A 23,937-nucleotide genomic window follows, 5' to 3' on the forward strand; every position below is an offset into this window, starting at 1 on the left:
TACATGAAAAAAATTAGCTACATTAAGAAAATATAGACTCCAGTTACTTACTGCATAAAATATTCAACACTTGTACCCATAAAACCATCACTACCATCCTGACCTTCTCATGCCCCCACTTCATAGATGTCCCAGTTCTCTATGAGCACACATCAAATCTAAGAAATTACCAATTCCCACAATGAATTAATTTCTACAATTAATCAGACAGGAAATTTCTTCTAACTAAAAGGAATAAACATTAAAGAAATGTAAGTGCTTGATATTTGTTATTCAAGGGTTTGAAGAATCCTCATTTTACCTAAGCTTTTAGATTGTCTTGCTCACAATAGCACTCCTCTCCCACAAAGTCATACTGCCTGTTCTTCATAGTAGCCTTGCATTACCGGCTTGTTTATAACAATGTAATGGATGTCTAAAAAAACCCAGCCGAAATACAGAGAGCTTACAACATCAGAAATATGAATTCATAGTGGTGAGAAACCATGATATAAAACAAAGAACAATAGTGAATTCTGTTACAGTTCACTCCAAAGGCATGAATTTGACGTTAACTGAAGAAGGTACAGACTGTGACTCTCTTCCCCTGCTGAGGGCTGAGAATGCAGGAGAATGCTTAAGATAACAATCCTTGACAGGACAGCAAAAAACAAAATACTTCATCTCAAAGTTAGAGCTAGGCATATACCTACACATTACATACACACACAGATACTGGGGTTTAGAAAACCTCTAGAATGGTCTTTCAAAGCATCAGCTTCATTCTCCCCAACCCACACATGCATAGAAAGTTGGTGGCGAATCTGCTTCCTCTGTTGACACCTTGAGGCACTCCATCTGATAAAAAGCAGGGGTAAAGACACTCTACGCTGCTGTGGTTGTGTAACATGGCAAAGCTACGTGCGAGAATTACACAACTAACTCATCTCACCCTTCCCTCCTTTGCTGAGGCCACATCTGACAACTGAGCAGTGCCACGGCCCCCTCTGGGGTCCACCACCTCGCACTCCTCACACCAGCAAGCAGACCTGTGAGACAACAGAATGCTGCAGTGCACAGGGAGGGAAGCGATGGATAGAGTCAATGTTTCTGATTTCCAGTAACTGCACTTCAAAGCAAAATAAGTATTTAAAAAATGCAGCTGTACAACTGCATTTACAAATAAACAAACAAACAAAAGGTGACATATGAAGGTCAGCATATGAAGCTGCATAAAAGGAAATGTGCTATCTGTTCCACTCAACTGAAAATATGTTATATAAGCTTTTCAGGTTATAAGGTTACTTAATCATTGCTTTAATGTGTAAGCATGAAAGATTTGGCACAATTTTCAGAACCTGGTATTTTTGTTTAACCTCCAAAGAGCTTCATTTTGAAGGCACTGTGGCATAAAAGCAGCAGAGGAATCCAGTCCTGGCCACACCTTACCACTGCAAAGCCAGCGTTGCAGAACACAGCCAGGTACACGGATAACACTACAGGAGAAACCACGTACAAAAAATCCCCAACGCTCGACCTTTTCTGGAAAACAAAGCATTTGTGTGTTCTTAACTTCACCAGCAGCTTGCTGAGGCCAACACCAGATTTGACACTTCTGAAGTTCCTTCTTGGAGGATACACTACATGCCACGACGTTGGGCGAGATGGCAAATTAATGAGAGAATTACTTGTTGCTCGCCTGTTTGCTTGATCTGCGGCAAGAGCCTGACCGGGGGCAGCCACCCAAGCTGCCTGCCAGGGGCTGACTGGCCCTGTAGCCTATTGTCAGCCCTTCTGCGTGCCCCCCCGCAGCAGTACACCAAGCCTGGCCCGCCGGACAGACAATCAGCCCATCCGGCTACCCGGCAGGAGAGCGCGGGAGCCGCCGCCTCAGCTGGGAAAGCCCGAGCAGCAGCCAAGGAGGGCGGGAGCCCCCCACCACGGTTCCCCCGCTGAGGAGCCCACCTGCCCCCCACAACGATACTCACTCCTGCCTGGGCCGGAACACCCTCACTTCCCTTCACCTCGCTCCTCCTCACGGCCGCAGCACTGGACTGCGCCAAGGCGGTCCCACCAAGCCGCGCACCTGCCGCAGGTGAGGCGGGCGGGGCCGGGCGGGGTCGGGCGGGGCCGAGCAGGCCGCCAACCGCCTGCCTGCCTGCCTGCCCGCCGCTCCGTCCCGTCCCCTCCCGTCCTGTCCTCTCCCGTCCTGTCCTGTCCCCTCCGTCCCGCCCCCTTCCCCCCGTCCCGGTCCCAACCCCACCCGTGCATGCGCGAGTGCTCGGTAGAGTGCCACAGTTCACCCCTTTTAATTTTGACTCAAATCAGGCAAAAAGCGTAGACGGCTGTAACGGCCAGTGCCGTAAAGTGTAGCGCTGGATGCACGACAGTCGGAAAGGTCCCCTTTGCGGGTGGCTGAACGAAGATGGCGGCGGGGGAGGTGAAGTCGGTGCTTTTTGTGTGCCTGGGTGAGCTGGGCGAGGGGACAGGAGAGTCGGGTCTGAGCTCCGCCGCGCTTCTCTTGGCCTCCTTCCGCCGTTCTTCGGTCAGGGGTCCCGGGTGGGGGTGTAGGGAGCGCGGTGAGACGAGGATCGGCGGACTGCGGGTAGGCCCGGCCCGCAGCCCAGGCGTGCAGGACGAGGGTGGCTCTGCGGGTGTCTGCTTTCTTGGGGAGGGTCGGAGCGATAGCCGAGGAGGGGGGCACAGAGCAGTATCCGTCGTTTTCCCGCGCGTCTTTGTGGTATTAAAGCAGCAATCAGTAGGAAATAACGTGGAATTCAGCATTAATAAAAGCGAAGGTTATGTGTGGGGAAAATCAACTTGAGCTCTGAGTTAAATACTGCTGTACGGAGTGTGGTGGGGAGCAGCTTTCTGAAGTAGGCTGCAGGGAGGGAATCCTGCAGCTGTGCCGCATGGACGTATGGTTCTGAGCATCTGGCACTAAAAAGGGAGCTAAAACAGTGACAAGAATGACCAAAGTTAGTGGAGCAGGCTCTGTAAAAAGAGGGTACATATGGTAGGATTTCTATAAGAAAAGGAACTTGGTGGAGGTGGAAGTCATTTTGAGCTATGGAATTCTGGCCATCATGAAAAAAAAAAAAAAAAGGACTTGTTTTGAAGGGCTATGTAAATGAAGAACTAGGATTTTTTTATTTACTTTTTTTAAGATGTTCTGTGTGTTTTAAGTTGTGACTGTCATGTCATAAGAGGTCATGAACCAGAGAAGTACAAATGGGATCAGAAATGTTTTGGATGCTTTCCTGAGGGTTAAGAAAATTGGTTGCTTATAAGCAAGGTTATCTTCATCTTCAAAATCAACAGATTGCAAACCTGACTACCTGGATTACAGAGCCATGCCCCATTTTGTGCATGCTTTCTCTAAACATCTGCTTTGGCTCCCTCCTGGGGATAACAAGCCAGACAGCTCTTTACAGTGATCTAGGAGGGATTTTAACATTATCTGCTTTGTAGTCCTTATAATCTTACCTATGTGCTGAGAGTTGATCCCTATGAATCCCTGGCATTTTGACATTTTTGGTACAACACCATTGGTTAATATGTTTTGTTTTATTTTAGTACCTGCGTTTCTGTTGTAATAGGAGAAGTGCAGATTAATTAAACAGCAAAACAAGAATTTAGTTTTGTGAAATATGTTCTAATGTTTACCTTAGAGAAAAATCAGCCCTTAATAATAATTAAGGGAAAACATTCTTTAGTAAGGGATTGTCAGTTGCTTTATCTTTGGGAGCCAGTGGCCTAGATAAACGTTATTTGCAGAAAAATATGTAATTAATATGCATCCTTCTTTCCAAACACTGTGTTCAAAGGCAGTAATCACCATCCACTTGTGCTGAAAGATGAGCTGGCAAGGAAGAAGCCTGGCTGAGCAGAGCTTTGGCTCACACAGCTTTGGCTGTGTTAGGGAGAGGCTGCTGCCCAAGCATTCACACACCATTCAAGGAGTTGTTCTCACAATACCTGGGACTTTAACTGCTAAGACCAGAGCTCCTTCACAGCAGGCAGCTCCAGTGAACTGAGGAGTGCCCCTTTCCACTCCTCATTCACATACATACTCACTTTTGGGCGTGATTCCTCTTCCTCTGTGCTTGATCCTAGATTTTCTGCACCAGAGTCTCACTCATTTGATTCCAGGAAAAAATAATTTAATAATTGAGTGGTACAGAAAACAAACAAAAAACAAACAAAACCACCACCACCAACACCCCCCTCCCCCCCAAAAAAGAACACAAACCCAACAAAACAAAGCTGGGTACCTCCAGAGATGGACTCTGAACAAAGACATCACTGGCAATTGTACTGTTGAGATTTATGCACCTGTTCCTCATGTGCCTGTTTTTTTATCCTATGGTTATATTTTGGTCTAGCGTCTTATGTTACTGTTGTCTTCATACAGATAGGTCGTTAACTGTTCTTACTTTGTTCAGTTGCTGCTTCTGCTGACAGTGGCAGCATCTTTCTGATTTGTGCTTCTTGTGCACCTGCTTGTTGTCAGAGCACAGGACACTGAAAAAGTCCCAGGCCTGGGATAAATGTTACTTAGCAATAGCTAAAACATCGATATTAACAAGATTCTTCTTACACTAAAGACAAACCACAGCACTGTACCATCTTCTAGGAGAAATTACTAAGAAAGCTAACTCTATTCCAGCTGAAAGCATATCTAGGTGAAAGTCCACAGCTTATGGCCTAAGGCTTCAGCAAATATAGCTGCTCATGGTAAGCAAGTAAAGCTAAGCAAACGGCATTCTAAACCACACAATATAATAACACTGACTCAAACTATTTAAAACTTACTTATTTAAGGTAAATAATTAATATCTCTCAAAAGACTGAACCCAGGACATCAGGAAAAAAAAAAGAGTTTATGACCATTGGAAGAAGGGGCGGGCAACTCAGGGTGGCTACAAGGATATCATAAGGTTCTGCAGGAAGAAAAGTAGAAGGGCCAAAGCCCAGCTAGAACTTAATCATAGAATCATAGAATCTGGCTGCTGCCATGAAAGACAATTAAAATGTTCCTATAAATACATTAGCACCAAAAGGAGAGCTAAGGAAACTGTCCATCCTTTACTAGACATGGCAGGAAACGTAGTAACAAAGGGTGAGTAAGAAGGCTGATGGACTTAATGCCTTCTTTGCCTTGTTCTTTAATAGTATTACTAGTTGTTCTTAGGGTACCCAGCCCCTTCAGCTTGCGGACAGGGAAGGGGAGCAGAATGAAGCCCTCCTAATTCAAGGGGAAATGGTCAGCAACCTGCTACACCACTTAAACACACACAAGTCTGTGGGGCTGGGTAGGGTCCACCCAGGGGTACTGAGGGAGCTGGCAAAAGTGCTCACCAAGCCTCTTTCAATTATTCATTAGCAGTCCTGGCTAACTGGGGAGATCCCAGCTGAGTGGAAGTTAGCAGATATAATGCCCATCTATAGAAGGGCTGGAAGCAGGATCCAGGTAACTACAGACCTGTCAGTCTGACCTTGGTGCCAGAAAAGGCTGTGGAGCAGATCATGTTGAGTTCCATCATGTGACACATACAGGACAAACAGGAGATCATGCCCAGTTGGCCTGTGTTGGTAAAAGGCTTGACTCATTTGATCTCCTTCTGTGACAAGGTGACCTGCTTAGTAGGCGAGGAAAAGGCTGTAGCTGTTGTCTACCTAAACATCAGTAAAGCCTTTGACACTGTTTCCCACAGCATTCTCTTGGAGAAATTGACTGCTCATGGCTTGGACAGATGTACTCTTTGCTGGGTAAAAAACTGGCTGAATGGCTGGGCGCGTAGAGTTATGGTGAATGGAGTTAAATCCAGTTTTCAGCTGATCACAAGTGGGGTTTCTCAGAGCTCAGCATTTGAGACAGTTCTGTTTAATACCTGTGTTAATGATTTGGATGAGGGGATCGAGTGCACCCTCAGTAAGTCTGAAAATGACACCAAGTTGGGTGGGAGTTTAGATCTGCTTGAGGGTAGGAAGGCTCTGCAGAGGGATCTGGACAGGCTGGATTGATGGGCTAAGGCCAGTGTTAGGAGATTCAACAAGGCAAAGTGCTGGGTCTTGCACTTGGGTCACAACAACCTCATACAATGCTGCAGGCTTGGGGAAGAGTGGCTGGAATGGTGGCCTGTGGAAAAGCACCTGAGGATGTTGGTGGACAAACGGCTGAATGTGAGCATGAAGTATGCCCAGGCTGCCAAAAATACCAATGACATCCTGACCTATATCAGAAATAGTATGGCCAGCAGGGCCAGGGTAGTGATCATTGCCATGTACTGTCGCTGGTGAAGCCACACCTTGAATACTGTGTTCAGTTCTGGGCCCCCCACTACAAGAGAGACATTGAGATGCTGGAGCCTGTCCAGAGAAGGGCAATAAAGCTGGTGAAGGGTCTGGATCACAATTCTTGTAAGGAATGGCTGAGGGAACCGGGGTTGTTTGGAGGAGAGGATGAAGGGGGACCTTATTGATCTCTACAGTTACCTGAAAGAAGGATGGAGCAAGGTGGGTGTTGGTTCTCCTCCCAGGTAACAAGCAATACGACAAGAGGAAATGGTTTCAAGCCTCCCTGTGCCAGGGAAGGTTTAGATTGGATATTGGGAAATACTTCCTTACCAGAAGGATTGTCAAGCATTGGAGCAGGCTGCCCAACGAAGCGGTGGAGTTACCATCTCTGGTGGTATTTAAAGGATGTATAGATGTGGCACTTGAGGACATGGTTTAGCAGTGGACTTGGTAGTGCTACGTTTATGGTTGGAGGTGATGATATTAATGGTCTTCCAACCTAAATGATTATAGGGTTCTATGAAACAGTTCGTATGCATGGGTCTGTAAACCCATGATGGTGATTTGCACTGTTACAAATTCCTAATCTAGTTGAGTCTCTGAGAAACTGTTATTAATGGAAGATAATATAATAATCTAGGTATGGGAGTGACATTATTACTATTAAGCTTGAAAAAAGGGTGAAAATGTGAGGACCAATGTTAATTGGGGTGGATTTTTTTTTTAACAATTGTTATAAATACCTTTTAAACTCTTATGTTACTGTGTTAAAATAACCGTGACAGTGTATGATGATAAGCACTTCTTTTTCCAGTGAAATGCATACTTTTTTCAGTTAAGTTTCGAAGGCAACTTTTTCCTGCTTTAAGTTTGCTTTTTTTTGGTTAGTTTTGAAGACTGATACTTATGCCCTAATAGCTTTTTTCCTCCTAAATTTAATTAGAAAGAGTACCTATGGTTGTTGCTGAAACAAGTACTAAACAGATTCCTGGAATTGCATTTGTCTGTAGTATTCTGTGCTGGTTAATAAAGCACATTAATTCTGAAGTTTGCTACATTCAGTGACAGCTGATCCCAAAAACTGCAAGCCTTTATGAAAGATTGTTTTATTCCTACATTATTTTAGAAGAAAGTTATTACTGAGGTATCTATTGACTGTATTGTTTGTAATGAGATAAGTATATATTAATTACATAATAAAATACAGTCTAGTTAATGCACATTACTACATTAATTATAAGGGTTCCTCATCACTGAGAGATAAATGAACATAGGTAATTACAATATATGAGAAGGCACCAGGAAATAATATTTTTCATGTAAGGCAAAGAAAGAATTAAAACTAGAGGTGAACCAAAATGCTTGACAATTCTGGTAAAGGAAGTATTTCCCAATATCCAGTCTAAACCTTCCCTGGCACAGGGAGGCTTGAGACCATTTCCTCTTGTCCTATTGCTTATTACCTGGGAGGAGAACCAGGACCCACCTTGCTAGCTTATTTAATTAATGGTTGAGTTCGAGAAATGAGCTTGAGATGGTGCTCTGTTACATAAGTCACTCTCTTTCCCTCTGTTGACTTGTCTGCTCTAATGTAATAAACTGCATGGGCATCTTGGACCAGGCTCTGGTGTACTTATCTCCTCCAGGTGTGGAGAAACAGCTGTTAGGCAGGTGAACAGTAAGCAGAGTGGGTTTGGCTGGGTCCTCTGAAAATTGATGTTTGTTGTGAACCACTGAGTATGAGTATTGCTATCAGTGATTCTAGACTGCACAAATAATTTCTAAAATGACAGTTATAGGTTATAAGGAACCTAGGTCACAATTACAGAGAGATTTGAGTTCCTAGTTGTCGTGGTTTAAGCCCAGCTGGTAAATCAGAACCATGCAGCTGCTCGCTCCCTCCCCCCAGCTTCTGGAGGGATGGGAAGGAGAATCGAAAGAATGTAATTCCCACTGGTTGAGATAAGAGCAGCCCAGTAACTAAGGTGTAACACAAATCACTGCTGCTACCACCAATAATGATAAGGCAAAAAACAAGGGAAGATAGTGGGGGGCATATATGAAAGTCAGGTGTCGTTTTGGTAGCCATATACTTACGTGTTTTAGATAAAGAGTGTAAGTATTCAAGGAAATTGTGTATGGAAAAGCCAGGGAATCTGTGCTAACATCAGTCTTGAGTGGTTCCTTACAAAGGAAACTGAATGTTGAGTGTGATGTGATAGACTTAACCATAAGGAACTAGGACTCATGATGAGCTTCAGACAGGAATCTGAGTACAGAACTGAACAGAATGAGTAGTAAGTTTTAAATGCTTGCTTACAAAGGAAACCTGATGTATCGTGCAAATGGCACTGGGAAGCATTATTACAGTCACTCAGATGAACTGTGCATGGAAAAATAAGTAGAGTTAAAAGCACGTTTTTAAATGTGAAAGGATGAAAGCTAACAAAACTTCTGTAACACAACAGAAAAACGAAGAAGAGAAAAACCTTTGTTTGCTTTAGGGAAGCTCTGAAAAAGTTAGCTGAATAAGGAACAATGAAGATACAAAAATGATTGAGAGATCAGCAGTACCTAGAGATGAGTTAGGGACCTGAGCATGAGATAGATTCAGGTTCTTTCCTGTCAGTAGAAGCAGTGCTTTGATTTCTGCATGGGAATGGGTCAAAGCAGAGACTGGAGTAAGAAGTCTGAAAATGAAGCACTGGCTTGGATAGCCATCAGTGGAGTCCTTGTTCCTAGCAAATGAGTGAGAAATCACGAGTCTGTAAAAGTGATCCATAAATGGTTCCAGTACTGATTCTGTGATTGAAATTTAAGTCTCATCTCTTTGAATCATCATATTTGGAGAATTTTGTAGGATTTATTTCCGTGGGCAGACTGGTACCTTAGGTACTGTCTTTCTGTGATTGAAAATGTCACTGCAACTTAAAGAGTTTGAAATATAAAAGCCAGAGAAGATGGAGATTCAGAAAACTTAATACTGTTATCTTCTACATAAAAAGAGCATGAGCACATTGGTCAGAAATATGACAAAGGAGAAAGGAACACCAGACAAGGACAGAGAGCAGAGATAGGGTGTAGATAATGTTTAAAGGAAATAAAGCTCAATACCAAGGAGGAAGGTAATCCCCTTATGAATATTTTTCTGAGATTGCCCCCTTCATTCCCCAGTTACAGCTGTCAATCCATAGCTTTGGAAATATTATGCACCTGTAAGGAACCATGGCAAAGCCTGGAAAGACAGATGTGGGATGTAAAGCGGAATCCAAAATGGATAGAGATTATAGTTGGAAAGGAACAGTGACTGGAAAACAAAGATAGAGGTTTGCATAAATCAGTGAGAAAAGATAGGGCTTTGCATTAATGATGAGCTGAATAGTAACAGTCACAAGGTGTAGCATGAATAGGCAGAGTTGGTTAGGATGAAAATAATACTGCAGAGCATGAGGAGAAGAAGGTTCTATTAAGTCAGCTTTAGGATTCGGGCCATAGTCCCCAAGAGTAGATTTGAATGATGGCTGCAGTTCCATAATAGCATTAAGATCTGGTAGTATTTGGAATGTGTCATCATGGAATACATTTAAGTCACAAACTAGGTTACGTGTTTTGTTTCAGAAATAATGTAACTACAGTTTCTAGTTATTGCTAGAAGTAGTAGTAAATATATTTAATCAGTCAGTGATCATGATGCCATTCAAGATGATTTTTTTTATATATGATATCATCAACGATGATATTTGTGGCATTTATTTTAATAAGTGAGCAGGTTGTAGAAGGGTGAAAATTTGGAACAAATCATTCTATCCAGGTAAAGCAGAAGGTTAAACAAATAGAAAAAGCAATGAAGGATTTATTCCAAGAGAAACATTTTTTAATTTTGGCAGCTGGTTAATTAATTAGTAGGGCCAATAGTATTAATCATTATTTATTACCGAAATTTTGAGTGTAGTAATAAAACTTACTGTTCATGCAGAAGTTGTGTGGGATCATTCATACAGAGGAAAAATATTGTACAGTGGATGTCCTCAACAGCTGATGTAACAGAAACAGAATTTAATAGGTTAGAAAGAAGACTTAAATGTCACCTGTTTGACGCAACAGGAGAAAGAGGGAATGGACAGATTAGAAGTAGGGGATTATGATCACAAATCTTGATACTCACGAAGGAGTCAAATGCAATTGTAGAAGTTATCTCAGGTTGTTTTCAAAAGACCTAAGTAAATATTTAAGAATATTTTTTTCTTTTATAAAACAAATGGGTAAAAAACTTTGCTTGCAGTATAGTCTGTGGCTATATTTGCCTGTATTCAAGAAAAATAAATTCAAACTAGAACAAGCACAGAGCTGGCTTAATTGGACTGATTGGATAAGGAGTCAGTTAATTTCATGAGGAGACCAAGATCTTGGTTTATTTAGTTTAGCACAGCTATGCTGTATCCGTTAAAGGAAAGAAAGGTTTTTAATATAGATAGTGATGTTAACAAAGATCAGATGAGCATAGACTTGCGAGAATAAATACTAAGTGGGAATTTGAAGGTTTCAGGCTACCATGGGAAGAGAGTATTCAGGTATGTTACATGTTCCTTCTGTTTCCTGTTAAAATTATATTGGTTAATGCTTAACTCACTTATTAAATTAAAAAAGTGAGATTAACTTTTTAATATATTACCACATTCTTTAATGTTTTTATCTCTGCTTGGAATAAATTACTTCAGAGAAAAGAAATAGTATGCTTTCTCCTGGAAGAAGATTTGCTGCCATCACAATTCCCTTAATGTTTCAGCAAGATCTGTTTCTCAGCGGTTAGCCAGTTTCTTTTGCCCATTTAGTGATTTGATATTTTCTAAAACTTTGACAGCAAATTTCTATTGGTGGCTCACTTCCCATGTTGGGCTTTTTTATAGGTGGTATGATTGATGTTAGTTATTAAATGCCCAGATTGTAGCAGCTTCTTTCTCTTTAGCACCAAAGTATCTACCTTGATACTTAGATTGAAAAATACAGGCATGAAAATAAGGCCAAGTGCCTGATCTGATTTTTTTTTTTTTTTTAACTGTTTGAGATTTGAAAAGACCTCTATCAGTAGTAGCAGAGTAATTTATTTAAAAGTATAGAAATGAGTGTTGCCATTTGTGGTCTTTTGTACTTACCTGTTCAAAAGTAAGAGGTGAGCAAAGTCATACACTCTTTGATGGCAAGTGGAGATTTGTTTGCATGATTCATTTTGCAGCTGGGTGGCATACCAAATATTATGAATTGTCTTCTAGTTACTCAGTTTCTGAAGTATGGAAATGTAGGAGATAAAATAATAGTTAAGTAGACTTTTTATTGTTGAGATACTTCATTCTTTGTCAAAGACTGTGAATTTTTGCATGCATTTTTGAGAGTCCTACCTTAGGTGGTTAACTTACTTACACCTTCAGCAGTAGAGCATTTCTACTGCAGGTTGTTCAGCCATTTCACTGCATTCATTGTTCTTTTTTGTGCTGGTGGTCTCATCAGGGTGGAGTACAGTGGGGGAATCACCTCCTTTGACCTGCTGGTCATGCTCCTTTTGCTGCAGCCCAGGATACAGTTGGCTTTCTGGACTGTGAACACACACTGCTGGCTCATGGCCAGTTTTTCACTCACAGGTATCCCCAAGTCCTCCTCCACAGGGCTGCTCTCAATCCCTTCATCCCTCAATCTATTGATACTGGCGATTGCTGGAACCCAGGTACAGTACTCTGGGCTTCTACCCTTACAGAATCTCTTGGGTTATAATAATGTAAGCAATCCACATTCTTCCTAAGTAACTAAAAATCTTTGATCTGTACTGACAAATCCACACAATTGTTGATTATTTGGTTTTAATTGTCTTAAATTTCACTTTAATCTCCTGTTTCTATAGGAAACATTTGTCGCTCTCCAATAGCTGAAGCAGTTTTTAGAAAACTTGTAACTGATGAAAAAGTTGAAAATAAGGTAAGCTATTTATTTCTGTTCCTGCGTGAGAAATAACTGTCTCCTAGCCAGTTTAGTAGAAATGCAAACAGTGAGAAAGGAAACATAAAAATATAAATCTGTTTCTCTGTAGTGGAGGATAGACAGTGCAGCAACATCTGCCTATGAAATAGGAAGCCCTCCTGACTATCGAGGACAGAGTTGCATGAAGAAGCATGGCATTACCATGAATCATATTGCCAGGCAGGTACTGTATTTTAATTTTCTTTAAATATATGTGTATATTTGTTTTGTTGTTACAGTGGATGACAGACAGCGCTGCTGTTTCAGACTGGAACGTGGGGCGCTCCCCAGATACAAGGGCTTTAAGCTGTCTAAGAAATCATGGCATTGAGACAGCACATAAGGCACGGCAGGTAGAAGAGAGTATATTTTCTTTCTTATTCATACCGATGCTTTGTTTAGTCCTAACCATTACAATCACAGAAGTCATTTGACCAATGCATGGTTAAGGACCAAGTAACAAATACTATGTTTAGTTTTTCAAAGGACTCTGAAGTGGCCTAACACTTAAAGTTGAGGTTAGTGAGTTTCCTCTTACTAAGCTTCAGTGGAAGTATAACTAGGAGCAATCGTGGGAAAATCCTGCCTTCAAGTATGTACTATTTTGGGAATTTTTATGAAACTATTTTTTTTAATACTTTTTAAAATGGACCTACTCTAGTAATCCATGATGCTGCTTGGAGACAGGAATTGTATTTTTATTCAGCAGGTCCAAAAAGAAGTAGAATACCTGTTCACCCATAACAAAAAGCTGCTGCACTTGCATGAAGACCATTTACAAAAACAAAAAAAAAATAAAAATAAGGGGAGCTAAGTTAGAATGAAGGCACTCAAACCCCAGATTAATAGCTTGGTTGGTGTTAAGAGGAGAATGGACTCTTGAAGCATTCTTAGCTCAAATGCAGTTTGTCTTCTGATGAAATCGTCTCAGTTTTCATGCACAAAAGAATGTGTATTTACATGCTGCATTCCAGAGAGACTGGAAATAAATGTGTTTGCATCTATTTAAATAATTCAGACACTCCAATAAATGCACATAACTTACTTTGCTTAACTATTCTCTGGATATAAGGTAGTCCTTTAGGGCTTGACCTTTAGTAAGCTTGAGTTTATGCCACTAGTTTTTGTATTGACAAAAAGATCAAGTAGTCTTGTAATTACCTTCCATTTCTGTTCCCTTCAGAATTTCCTAGACCTCAGTGAGGTCATATTTACTTTGTTCACTTTCAAAGACTACATGTTTAGGTTTTTAACTTTCAAAAATAAATTCCCCCAATTAGTCAATTGCCCTCTGCTGACCCCTCTTTATGCTGCTCTCCGTTATATAATAAGAAACAGGATCAGGCACAACATTGTTTCAGATGTTCAGTGTTTTACTATTGGAATAACTATAAGGGAAGTCTGTTCTGATCTTTTCCTTTTAGAAGTTCTGGATTTACTATTTATCAGTGCTTTATTTATTATTACATGATTGTGTAATGATAAATAATACATAGTATTATTTATCATTACACAAGCTAAATGGTACTGAAACTAATCAGTTGGTGTTTGTCAAAACAGTGTAATTTGTTCGCATTCTTAAAAGACAAACCTTGGAAACTTGAGAACTGTTCTTGGGTATTACTAGGGTAGTTTATAAGTAGTTAAATTAAAGCAAAGCACCCAAAACTAGTTGATCCTCTGCTTTGAAACATATTCATGTAATCTCCTTTGGCAGAGAGGGAATGAAAACACGGTAATGAAGACATTTGCTTAAACATTTTGGCAAATTAAGGGATTCTTAAAGGTAGAAGAGCCTAAAACGTTACATATAAAGGGATAGGAAATTAACAAGAATGAGACAATAGAATGAAAGACTAAGAGGATTAATTTTTTTCTAAAACATTCCAGTACAAGCAATTTATTTTATGAAGAAAATTTCACATCCCTGAACTAGAGGTAACTGTTAATTTTGCACTGATGTTAACTGTGTAACTCATATAATTGTTTTCAAACTTCTGTCAGATGGTCTCTGCTGATTCTCTAAACTGTGGACCTGATATGGTCTTGTAGTTCTTCTGGAAAGGGGGAAGACTCAACAGTGTAGAATAGGAGTTTTCAAAGTGGTCAGGTTAGTACAAATGGAAGTGTATTTGTTTCACCATTAGAGACAAACTCAAGGATAGAATTTTGTATGTGGCTTGTTTCAGAATAGATTAAGATTTAATACAGGAGCTGCAGGAGTAGAGAGGAGGGATTTATCTTCTGTTGCCTTTGAAATACTGTCATAAGATGAGTACCTCCTGCAATTATCCTCTTTACTCCTGTGGAAAACTGTTACCCATCCAGTGAAAGGCATTTTCTTTCATGTAATTTTGTGCATAATTATGATAATCATGGATTGTATCTTTAATTCAAAACTGGCATAAATGCTACAAGAACGATTTATGTAAGAGAAAATGTTAAATTGGTTACATCCTACCATCATTTACAGTGATCAAGTGAATTTTAAGTGAAAAGTGAAGTATAACAATAAATGTATGTATTCATATATAAAATAAAGGGTATTTTAACATTTTAGTTGATGGTAGGTCACTTTATGTTTATGCACTGGTTGAAATTCTCTGAACTATTATTCTTCATGCACAAAACAGGTAGGTATTAATTAGTTTCACTTTTGTTCATGCTGAGACCAAAATTGATTTCTATATGACTCATACTGTGCATTTGCCTTTAACACAACCTTCCTCTAATCTCCATTTGATATTTAACTCTGTTTCACAACTGGATAAATTTGAGGACTGCTGCCTCTTTTTGTTTTTTAGACAGAGGAAAGATTTCCCTCCTCTAAACAAAGGGAAATTTTTAAGAAATAAGTCAGAATGATGATGTGTTTCTCCATTGATGGTCTTTAATAATGGTTATATGTTTGTTTTTTTTTTTTAATGTAAAGTTATTGTGTGTGTGGTTCCATCCAAACTTGACTACTTGAACTCTCCACTACTCTCTTCAAAATGTACATAAATTTTTATGTCCTCAGTTTCTTCCCCCAGAGTACTAGTTTTCATAGTTTTGAGGAGTATCTTCAGTTCACTGGAGTTTGCTCAGTTAAGCTTTTTGTATCTGACATTACCGTGAGGCTTATGAGTACAAGTGAGCCAGTAATCTTGGTTTTAGCACTGTGCTAATGCTGGTTCCCAGGGAAGTAACTGTCAAGTTGTCAAGTACACAGGGAGTGTGGGAAGTGTGGCAGGTATACTTTTCCCTTTCACTGGTTTTTATTTTATTCCTATGTATGTCTGCACTACGCATTTTTTCATAGGGGCTAGTGTTTAGCCCTGTAGAGTGATCAGAAGCAGCTTGTAGAGGTATTGCTTAGAGTTGCCAGGAAAACAGAGCTATTTCCACTGCAAAAATATTTTCATAGGTCAAAGGCAGTGCATGAATACAGCAAATATTTTTACAGTGAAAATAAACAAGTCTGCATTAGTTTCCACCATTAACCCTTTCTTTTCAAATGTTCCATCCCCCACACCTCACTTGTTCAATTCTCCTTGTGTGGAATATTTCATTTAATGGCTTTAGTCTGGTGGTGATTTCTGTGTGTCTTTTCTTACTGCTATTATGGGGGCTTGATCAGTATCTATCTGCTGTTTGCACAAAAAACAAGTGGGTGTTTTGCCATCTAAAACTTTTCTTAAAATATGTAAATGACTTTTACAAGTTAAAACTCTGACTTAAAGAATAAATTGTTTTGCCCTTTTGTCTGTTCACTTGTCTGCACATCCTTCCCAGAGGTGCCTGCCAGAAAAACCTGTACTGAACAAACTTCCACAGACTGTTCATGAAATGCAATCTTAATGTGAACTCATTACAGATTTTATTCCATTTATGCATCCTCATTATGGACACTTTGTTCAGATATCTTATACTAGCATACTGTGCATTGTAGACATGGTCTGAGAAGGTCTATGCTAAGGCTTTAGTGTAAAATAAAATATAATTACACTGGTAAAAATTTGCAGCCATCCTTATTCAATACAGATAACATTAGTACTGAAGTTAGTGGTTTATCGGCAATGTTTGCCTACCTGACTCTGAACTTGGATCTTGAATTTAGAATTTAGTTAATATTCATGTTCAGGAGTCAGTAGTCCTACTACAGGAAAGAGAAAGAACATGGTATGGTGGTAGGAAGATGTACAATAGATCCCAGGGTTTTTTACATCATACTATAAATTTTGTGAACTTTATATGGCCTAAAATACTGTGAATACATTTGTTTTTAAGGGATTGTAACTCATACCATCTTACTTTAGCTTTGAATTTCATTTGGTATCTTTTTCTGTGTGTGTAATGACAAATTTCTAGATCAGAATTACTGCAGCTGATTCCAGGTCACCTACATTTTTGTTTTCCTATCAAGAAAGTAATTTGTCTACATTTTCACTGCATGGTTTCCGTAACTGGAAGCCTACTTTAGCTTTAGTAATTGGAAAGCATTAGAAATGTCAGTTGTATTGGTGAAATAGTCAACTCGGGTTTTTTGTGGAAAACTTGCAGAAGTGGGTAATTACAGCAGAGTACACTTAAAAGCTCTTAAGTTATTGTAAAAGTTAATGAAGGTACACAGTTTTATTCTTTCCATCTGTTTTTGTTTTAATAAATCAGAACTACAAAATTTGAAAGTACTTTCTTTCCCCTTTTTATAAATCACACACAGTTTATAGGCTAAAGCACGTATTTTAATTCTAGGTTACTAAAGATGATTTCCAGACCTTTGATTATATACTCTGTATGGATGAGAGCAATCTAAGGTAATGTATGAAGAAATGAAACTAATTCATGTGGATTACTCCTAGTGATGCCTTGTAAGTCACTTTGAAGGCAGATGGCACATTTTACTGTTTAGCTTGTCTTGTGGGTGTTTTGGAGGGGGGGGGGTATGGTTTGTTTCCTTGTTTGGTTTAGGGTTTTTGTATGTTTGTGTGGATGATATCGTAATAGATAGATTCTTCACTTCTAATAAGTGCAGTGACCTAGAACTCAGTTTGTGTGATCCATGCCAAGTAAGGATATGAAAATTTAGCACGCTTTGTGCTATACATATGCAGCTGATGCCTGTACAGTTAAGAATGAGGACATACTGTCTTGATCAGTGATCTGGCTTTCTAGTTGCATGAGATTTAAAAGACACTGTGGAAATCTGGAAAGGATTAAATATGTTGTGGGTTTTTTTATTTTTTATTTTTTAATAGAATAAGCTGTGAGATAAGTAAGGTTGTTAGCTGCGGAAATCTTGTTTGTTGCTGTTAGTTATGTTCTAATTGTGTCTTTGAGACAATTCTTTAGAAAGATTCGGTGAAGTAGTTGCCTAGTGTGAGAATTTGGATATCATTATTTTTATGTACATATCGGTTATTGGGATTAAGGAGCTGAGCTTTAATAAAGTACAAATATGAAAGTGCTTGTAAGGACTGTTACTTGTAAAATTAGTTTAAAAAAACCCAAGGCCCAAATAAAACCCTGTTAGTAGCACATAGACTTTCAGAAGCAGCACTACTTAATTAAGTATTATTTTGTTGAATCTTCTAGATGTGTGGAATGACCTCTCTTTTACACGGCCTGTATGATTGAAACACTGCTTGATTGCAGTGTGTTGGGCAAAGACATGACTAGTCTTACTTCTATTTTCACTTGAATTCTTGAATGAAACTTATTCTATATTAACAATTTATATGATACGAGCTGTAGAGCAGAAGAAATGTCGTAACTGTAATAGGGATATTGCTACTGCTACACTTAAGTTTCACCTTAAACTTATACCCACTTCAGCCATTTTCCCTGGGAAATATGCCTTTTTGTAGCACTCAGAGTCTGATTCCAGGTGTTGATGGAGTGACAGAAAAGAAAAATTTGGAATATCCCTTTTCCTTAGTACCATAGCTACTTGCCCCTCTCCTGTTCATTAAGTAGTATGCCAAAAGCCTTGAAGAAAAGGGTTAGACATTATTTTAATAATAAAAAACTAGAGAATTTAATGAGAATCTGTAAATTAAAGCAGTAACTTCATAGAGGAGTTCTGATTTTTCAAGGAAAAGTAGTATTTTGGTCTCACTGCTATTCTAGACTTTCTAAAATTATTTTCTTACTCAGAATTAATAATTAGAATTTAATTTCTTAAAACTGATTATGCTTATGACTGAGTATTCTCAGGGATTTTCACCTTTTTAATGTTGGGTAAGTAAAATGAGCTGCTATGGAGATGTGTAATCTTAAAAGAATTTAAAAGAAATGGCTGTTTAGCATTGTGAAAATCATAGTATTGAGCTGCATTTAACCTGAAGATGATGAGAGGTACATTATAAATACATTTGGGTTAATAGACGCTTTTTGTAAGTAGGTGGGGAAAATACCATCTCAAAACAAGTATCTTTTATCAATGAGAGGCAATGTAAAAGAAGCAGGATGTGACAACTGATGGAATGTTACAGTATCTCAGAGGGAAGATCAGTCTAGGTCACCAGTTTACCATTTTCTGATAACCAAATGCAATAGGACCTGACAGGAGTGACAGAGGTAGTATTGAGAGCAATACTTGCAGCATGCCAATTTAAAACACTGGTTTTGAACAAATGGGAGAAGCTTACTCGTACTTCTGGAAAAATATCTGGACAATTTCCTTTTTTTTTTGTTTTTGTTCAGTAGAAGCTAAAGGTGGATATTGAAAGTACTAATAATTGATCTGAGGAAGAAGGTGATAAATGTACTGTTACAAAGTTCTGTTAAGCCTTAAGTGACTGACTGCTTGTTTATGCTTTGAATTAAGTTAATGTACATGTTTTCCATACTCAATTAAAAGAAAAAATCCCCAAACCCCACAACAAGAAACAAATGAAAACAAACAGCAGAGTAGAAAGTCCACAGAACTGACAGAGTCCAGACGCATATTGTTTTCCTGTGTTCTCTAGAAATGGTCATTGAGCATCTCATGATGATGCCAAGAAAGTTCTGAAGAAAAATTCACAGAAAAATATTATTTTCTTTTTTACAGAGATCTGAAAAGGAAAAGCAACCAAGTTAAAGACTGCAAGGCCAAAATTGAGCTGCTTGGAACTTACGATCCACAGAAACAACTTATCATTGAAGATCCATACTATGTATGTATAAAAGAATTCTTCTGGTGGCTTGATTAAAAATTATGTGTATATGGCATATGATCTTTTGAGATCCCACATATTGACATGTGATATATGATCTGATACCACACAAAACCAAGTGTAGATGTATTTTTTAAATGACTTAACAAAACAATATGAATTATTGGGATAGGAAAGGAGAGCATGTCTATGCTTATAACAGTTGCTTAAATTTAAATAAGGCAGTGCATCTGTGTTTTCAATAATGGATGACGCTCTAGTTGGTCAGCTTCCTTGCAAAGAGGACCTAATCAAGACAAAGACATGGACAGAGGTGGTCAAAGAAGTCGAAAAACATCAACTAAGAGCAACCAATTAGATTAAAATTCTTCAGTTTAGAAAAGTGAAGTAGATGAAGGTGTAGGAGTGTTCTGTAAAATCTTGATGTCATGGGAAAAGGTAAGGATTTGCTATTCATTACCCAAGAAGAACAGAATATCAAATGGCACATGTGGGAAGTGGGTTCAAAACAGAAAGAGGGTGGGGGTTTGTGGGGGTTTTTTTGGTTGTTTTTTTTGTTTTTTGGTGGTTTTTTTTCACCAAGCATTTCATCAAAGTCTGAATCTCAAAGTGACAGGTTACTGTGAAAGGAAAAAAAGAAAAGGCTTATAAGGGCTCAGAAACTGAATGGAAGAATTCATCTGAGAAAGTTTATCCAGGACAGCTGAGTACAAAGTTACAGTGTTTGGCTGTGGAAACTCCTGAGCTGCAGGTAGTTCAAATTAGGGAGAAATATGCATAAACTATCACTATGTATTTATACTGTCTTATTCTCCCCTAATGTCAGTTATTTACTATTGCTGACCATGGAGAAACCAGTTTGCAAAAACTTTTTGTTTGAGCCACTACTGCTGTTCTTACGGGTTTTCTTTTCCTCTGTTCTTTTCTAGGGGAGTGAAAAGGACTTTGAAACTGTTTACGAGCAGTGTGTTAGATGCTGTAAAGTGTTTTTGGAGAAGTCTCATTAACGCGTCGTCATTTTATTTCTGAAAGAAAATAATTAGCTTCTCCTGAAATATGTAAGGTTTACTTGATTGATGTATTTAAATTGTAAAGTTATGCCTCGCTGGGTTCAAAACTGTTTCAGTATCATTTTATATTTTAGGTTTTCTGTCATTAATTAAAAAGCATAGAAAAGTTTTAATTGGACTAGATGATCAACCGTTTTATCACACATCAATGTTGTAGTAAAGTATGTAATTCAGAATAAATTTATCTCTAAACTGTTCCAGTGCTTTCTCACAAGCACTGCAAAAGTAACATCTTGCTTCTTTATCTGCTATACTAACTAAAATGAGGTCTTCTTATTGTGCCATTAGTGAGTTAATACAACTGACTTTCAGTGGGAGTCTGTGAGATAATAGTTCATGTATGATAATGTAGGCATGTCATCCTAGTGTTGTTAGATGGCCTTTGGACTGATGCTGTTCCATATTGAGCCTAGTAGACTAAAAGAACTGCCTGCTCCCCAACAGATGCTGCTCTTAGCACTATTTCAAAGCTTAAGCGACCAAAACCCCTGTGTGTCAACAGGATCCTGTGAAAATGTTTTTTTTTTGTGTCAGTTTAAGTGCTCAGTTATTTAAAGAAAAAGTAATATTTGTTCTAGTACATTTTCTACTAATTAAGAAGAACACAGTTCAGAAATAGTGATTGATGTTAATAGGACTTTTCCAGCTAGTCTTCCTTTGGTCGTTTGGTCAATTCCTAATGCACTGATACAAGCACGTGTAATATCGTATTTAAGGACAGAACAAGTCAGTGTAAAAGGCTAAATGTGAAACATACAGTTTGTATCTCACAGTAGTAAAATACTCAAATCCATGCAATACATTCACTGAGTTTTGCTGTAATCCTAGTTCCTATGTGGGTGTCAGACAGTATTTTCAGATTTACTCAGGAGAATTGATAGTCTGTCAGAAGTGTTCTCTGAGAGCATAGCTCAGCCCAAAGACAGTCCATCTGTAATGTAATGCAAAGTTAACAGAAGGCCAGTAAGTAGAAAGTTCCGCTTTTGGACAAAAATTGAATGCTTTGTTAAAATCCATATTTTTTGTCTGAATAGAAACACAATTTTCTGCCTAGAAACACAAGTGTACTGCAATCAGTAAGATCAGTAATGTAACTGATACCAGAATTGTCCTATTTTCAGTAATGACATTGGTATGAACTCACATTACCACATTGTAAAACTGGATCTATAAAACTTGCTTTCTTATGGAGCTGTGTTTTTCCCTCTGTTTTTCCTTCCTAGCTACTAGAGTAGCCTCTGTATTTGTCACTGACTTTCTCCTCTGAGAGAGGGGTTTGTTTTGGTAGAGGTCCCTGTTTTTCCTGAGGAGGATGGAATCCCGTTGTCACTCTGCCTGTGCAGCAGCCTGCACAATGGGGATGATGCATCCTGGGACTCTTGCTGTAGAACAGCTGTTTGTGTTAGTGAGGTTTCTGTTTTGTGCTAAAATTTCCATCAGACATAAAACTTAAGAACCTGCTTACAGAAAGGCAAGGGGTAGGTGGAACACCTTAATACAGAAATCTGGATCTTTGTGCTTTTTTGCATTACTCGTATCTTTGACTTTAAAATAACAAGCTGGGCATTTGCAAGTTAATAGATGTTTCACTTCAGGACAAAGAGTGATATATATAATATTTCAGGTGAGATCAAGCACCAACTCTGGAATAAATTATTTTCCATTTCTTTTATGGGTGTTTTGACAAAGTAAATGAGGGAGAACCATGAGCAGCTGGTACAAACCATCTTAAATCTGGTTTTATGCACTGACTTCAGAAGTGGAAGTATTTAGGTGTAATCTGATGTTATTCTCTGACCACTTAAAATACTCCAGTGAAAATAAAATAATTCAGAAGATTGAGAACATGATGGTTTGTGCTTTGCCATTCATGGCTGAGTAGGACCATGATGGAATTGACCCTATAGTTTCCTTCATATTAAACTTAAGATTTAAAAGTCTTAAATCTTTGAGCTGCTGGGGTAACAGAAGGGAAAGAAAAAGGTACAGTTGTTTAACTTCACTAGGCTAAGGAATCTCCTGCAAAGTAACATGAAGTCAAAACTGTTTGTGTTAAATTCAGTTAAGATTTTTAAAGTTTCAGCCTTAAGGTATATTTTCAGCAAGTAATCTATTGGCTAAGTCATTCACCAGCTCTACTAGGAGGAAGAAGCTGATGGATTGATTTTACCCTTAGTGGGTTCCTTTTGGAGAAGGGGAAGGAGAGCACCATGGTATTTTATCTCACTTGTAGAACTCAAGAATACAGAGCAGGGATAACCTTCAGGAGGGACAGTTGTGCAGTACCGTTATTTGGGTTCCAAGAGAAGAAGTGGACATTGGATGAATACACAAGTTATCATCCAGATGTCTAAGCTCTTACAGGTTTAAAATACCCCTCATGAAAAAATGTAATGTTGAATGAAAAACTACAGAGCGGACTCCTCCTTCCCTCTCTTCTCCCCCACGGCTTGTTTTACGTCAGGTAGTAAGGTTATATCCAAGACTGAATACAAAAAATTATGCTATAGTATAGTTATATCTTCTCTCAAAGCACACAGACCTCTGTTAAATCCATTTAAGACTTCCATGGGATTGATTTATTTATATTCATCTATTAAATCATTAAATAATTTTTTTCCTTTTGCAAGATTTTCTAGAAGATTTTTATTGAACTGGATTTCAGGTGTTTTACAACAGAAAGAAAGTTTTGTACTAATTTATAACTCATGTTCTGTCATATGCTGTGATCTGATCTCAGCCCATGGAACCACGGAGAAGCAAAGTTCCATTCGCCCATATGTTTACTGTGGGTGAGCAGCCAAATGAATCCTGTAGTAGTAGATTCCTTTAACTACCAGTTTTTCAGTATCCATGTGTTACTCCTATTGAGCAATGAAACTTCAGCATTTAGTGATCACTGAAACCAAGTAACAAATATGTACCTCTCCTTTACTAAATACAGCCAAGTTCCAGGCTGGCATTTTGTACTTCTGCCTTTTCTTTCTTCTGAAGAGCTAGATGCTAAAGCCTCTGAAGTGTGCATTTCCAATATCCCATCTTCTAGCTGTTTCTCAGGGTGGAGAGGGGCGTGTTTGGTTCTGTTTTTACATTTTGTGGTTTGAATTGAGGGTAAAATGGAAGCTAAATGACAGTATTAAGAGTACCTGAGGTTTATCTACAGTTCACAGATAAATTTTTTCTTCCTGTTTAAACTATTTTATTATGACAACTGGATTTAATACCTGATTTAAGGAATAAAGGGAAATGTGTATTAAGGTTTCTTGAGTTCACTGATTCCTTAAAAATGTTATGACACTGAAATGGTTTATTGGACGTTTACTGATTTTTATTGCCTGGCAATAGCATAAATAGACTGCAGATATTTTTTTTTTTTTTTAACATGCAAACAAAACCCCAAAACAATCATTGGTCATAAAAAAGATTATGAAGCTGTAGAG

General features: G+C 38.7%; 2 protein-coding genes across 3 annotated transcripts in view; one reads left to right on the forward strand and one right to left on the reverse strand.

Moving 5' to 3' along the window:
- SH3YL1 (SH3 and SYLF domain containing 1) overlaps positions 1-2,098 on the reverse strand; it is a 54,741-nt gene extending 52,643 nt beyond the window's left edge. The window contains exon 1 of the mRNA XM_061357612.1: positions 1,968-2,098. Coding sequence (XP_061213596.1) covers position 1,968 — 1 coding nt within the window. The 5' untranslated portion in view covers positions 1,969-2,098. The remainder of the gene's footprint in view (positions 1-1,967) is intronic.
- A 203-nt stretch (positions 2,099-2,301) lies between these two features.
- ACP1 (acid phosphatase 1) lies at positions 2,302-23,756 on the forward strand. Of its 2 annotated transcripts, none has more exons than XM_061357544.1 (6): positions 2,302-2,447; positions 12,173-12,246; positions 12,528-12,641; positions 17,023-17,084; positions 19,322-19,427; positions 20,357-23,756. In XM_061357544.1, the coding sequence occupies exons 1-6, from the start codon at positions 2,405-2,407 to the stop codon at positions 20,432-20,434; spliced, it is 477 nt and encodes a 158-aa protein (XP_061213528.1). In that variant the 5' UTR covers positions 2,302-2,404; the 3' UTR covers positions 20,435-23,756. The 2 variants fall into 2 exon arrangements, with proteins under 2 accessions (XP_061213528.1, XP_061213527.1); XM_061357543.1 differs by lacking the exon at positions 12,528-12,641 and adding an exon at positions 12,359-12,472 and having other exon boundaries at positions 2,305-2,447.
- The last annotated feature ends 181 nt before the right edge of the window (positions 23,757-23,937 follow it).

The sequence above is a fragment of the Neopsephotus bourkii genome, unplaced genomic scaffold (assembly GCF_033783945.1).
Source record: "Neopsephotus bourkii isolate Nb327-2 ecotype Australia unplaced genomic scaffold, CSIRO-AGI_Nbou_v1 NB_908, whole genome shotgun sequence".
NCBI classification, from domain to species: domain Eukaryota; kingdom Metazoa; phylum Chordata; class Aves; order Psittaciformes; family Psittacidae; genus Neopsephotus; species Neopsephotus bourkii.

Bases quoted from the DNA above. Each gene is read 5' to 3' on its own strand.
- ACP1 (XM_061357544.1), top strand. From the start codon at position 2,405: ATGGCGGCGGGGGAGGTGAAGTCGGTGCTTTTTGTGTGCCTGG. The intron at 2,448-12,172 runs GTGAGCTGGGCG...CTGTTTCTATAG, and splicing joins GGTGCTTTTTGTGTGCCTGG to GAAACATTTGTCGCTCTCCA. The intron at 12,247-12,527 runs GTAAGCTATTTA...TTGTTGTTACAG, and splicing joins ATGAAAAAGTTGAAAATAAG to TGGATGACAGACAGCGCTGC.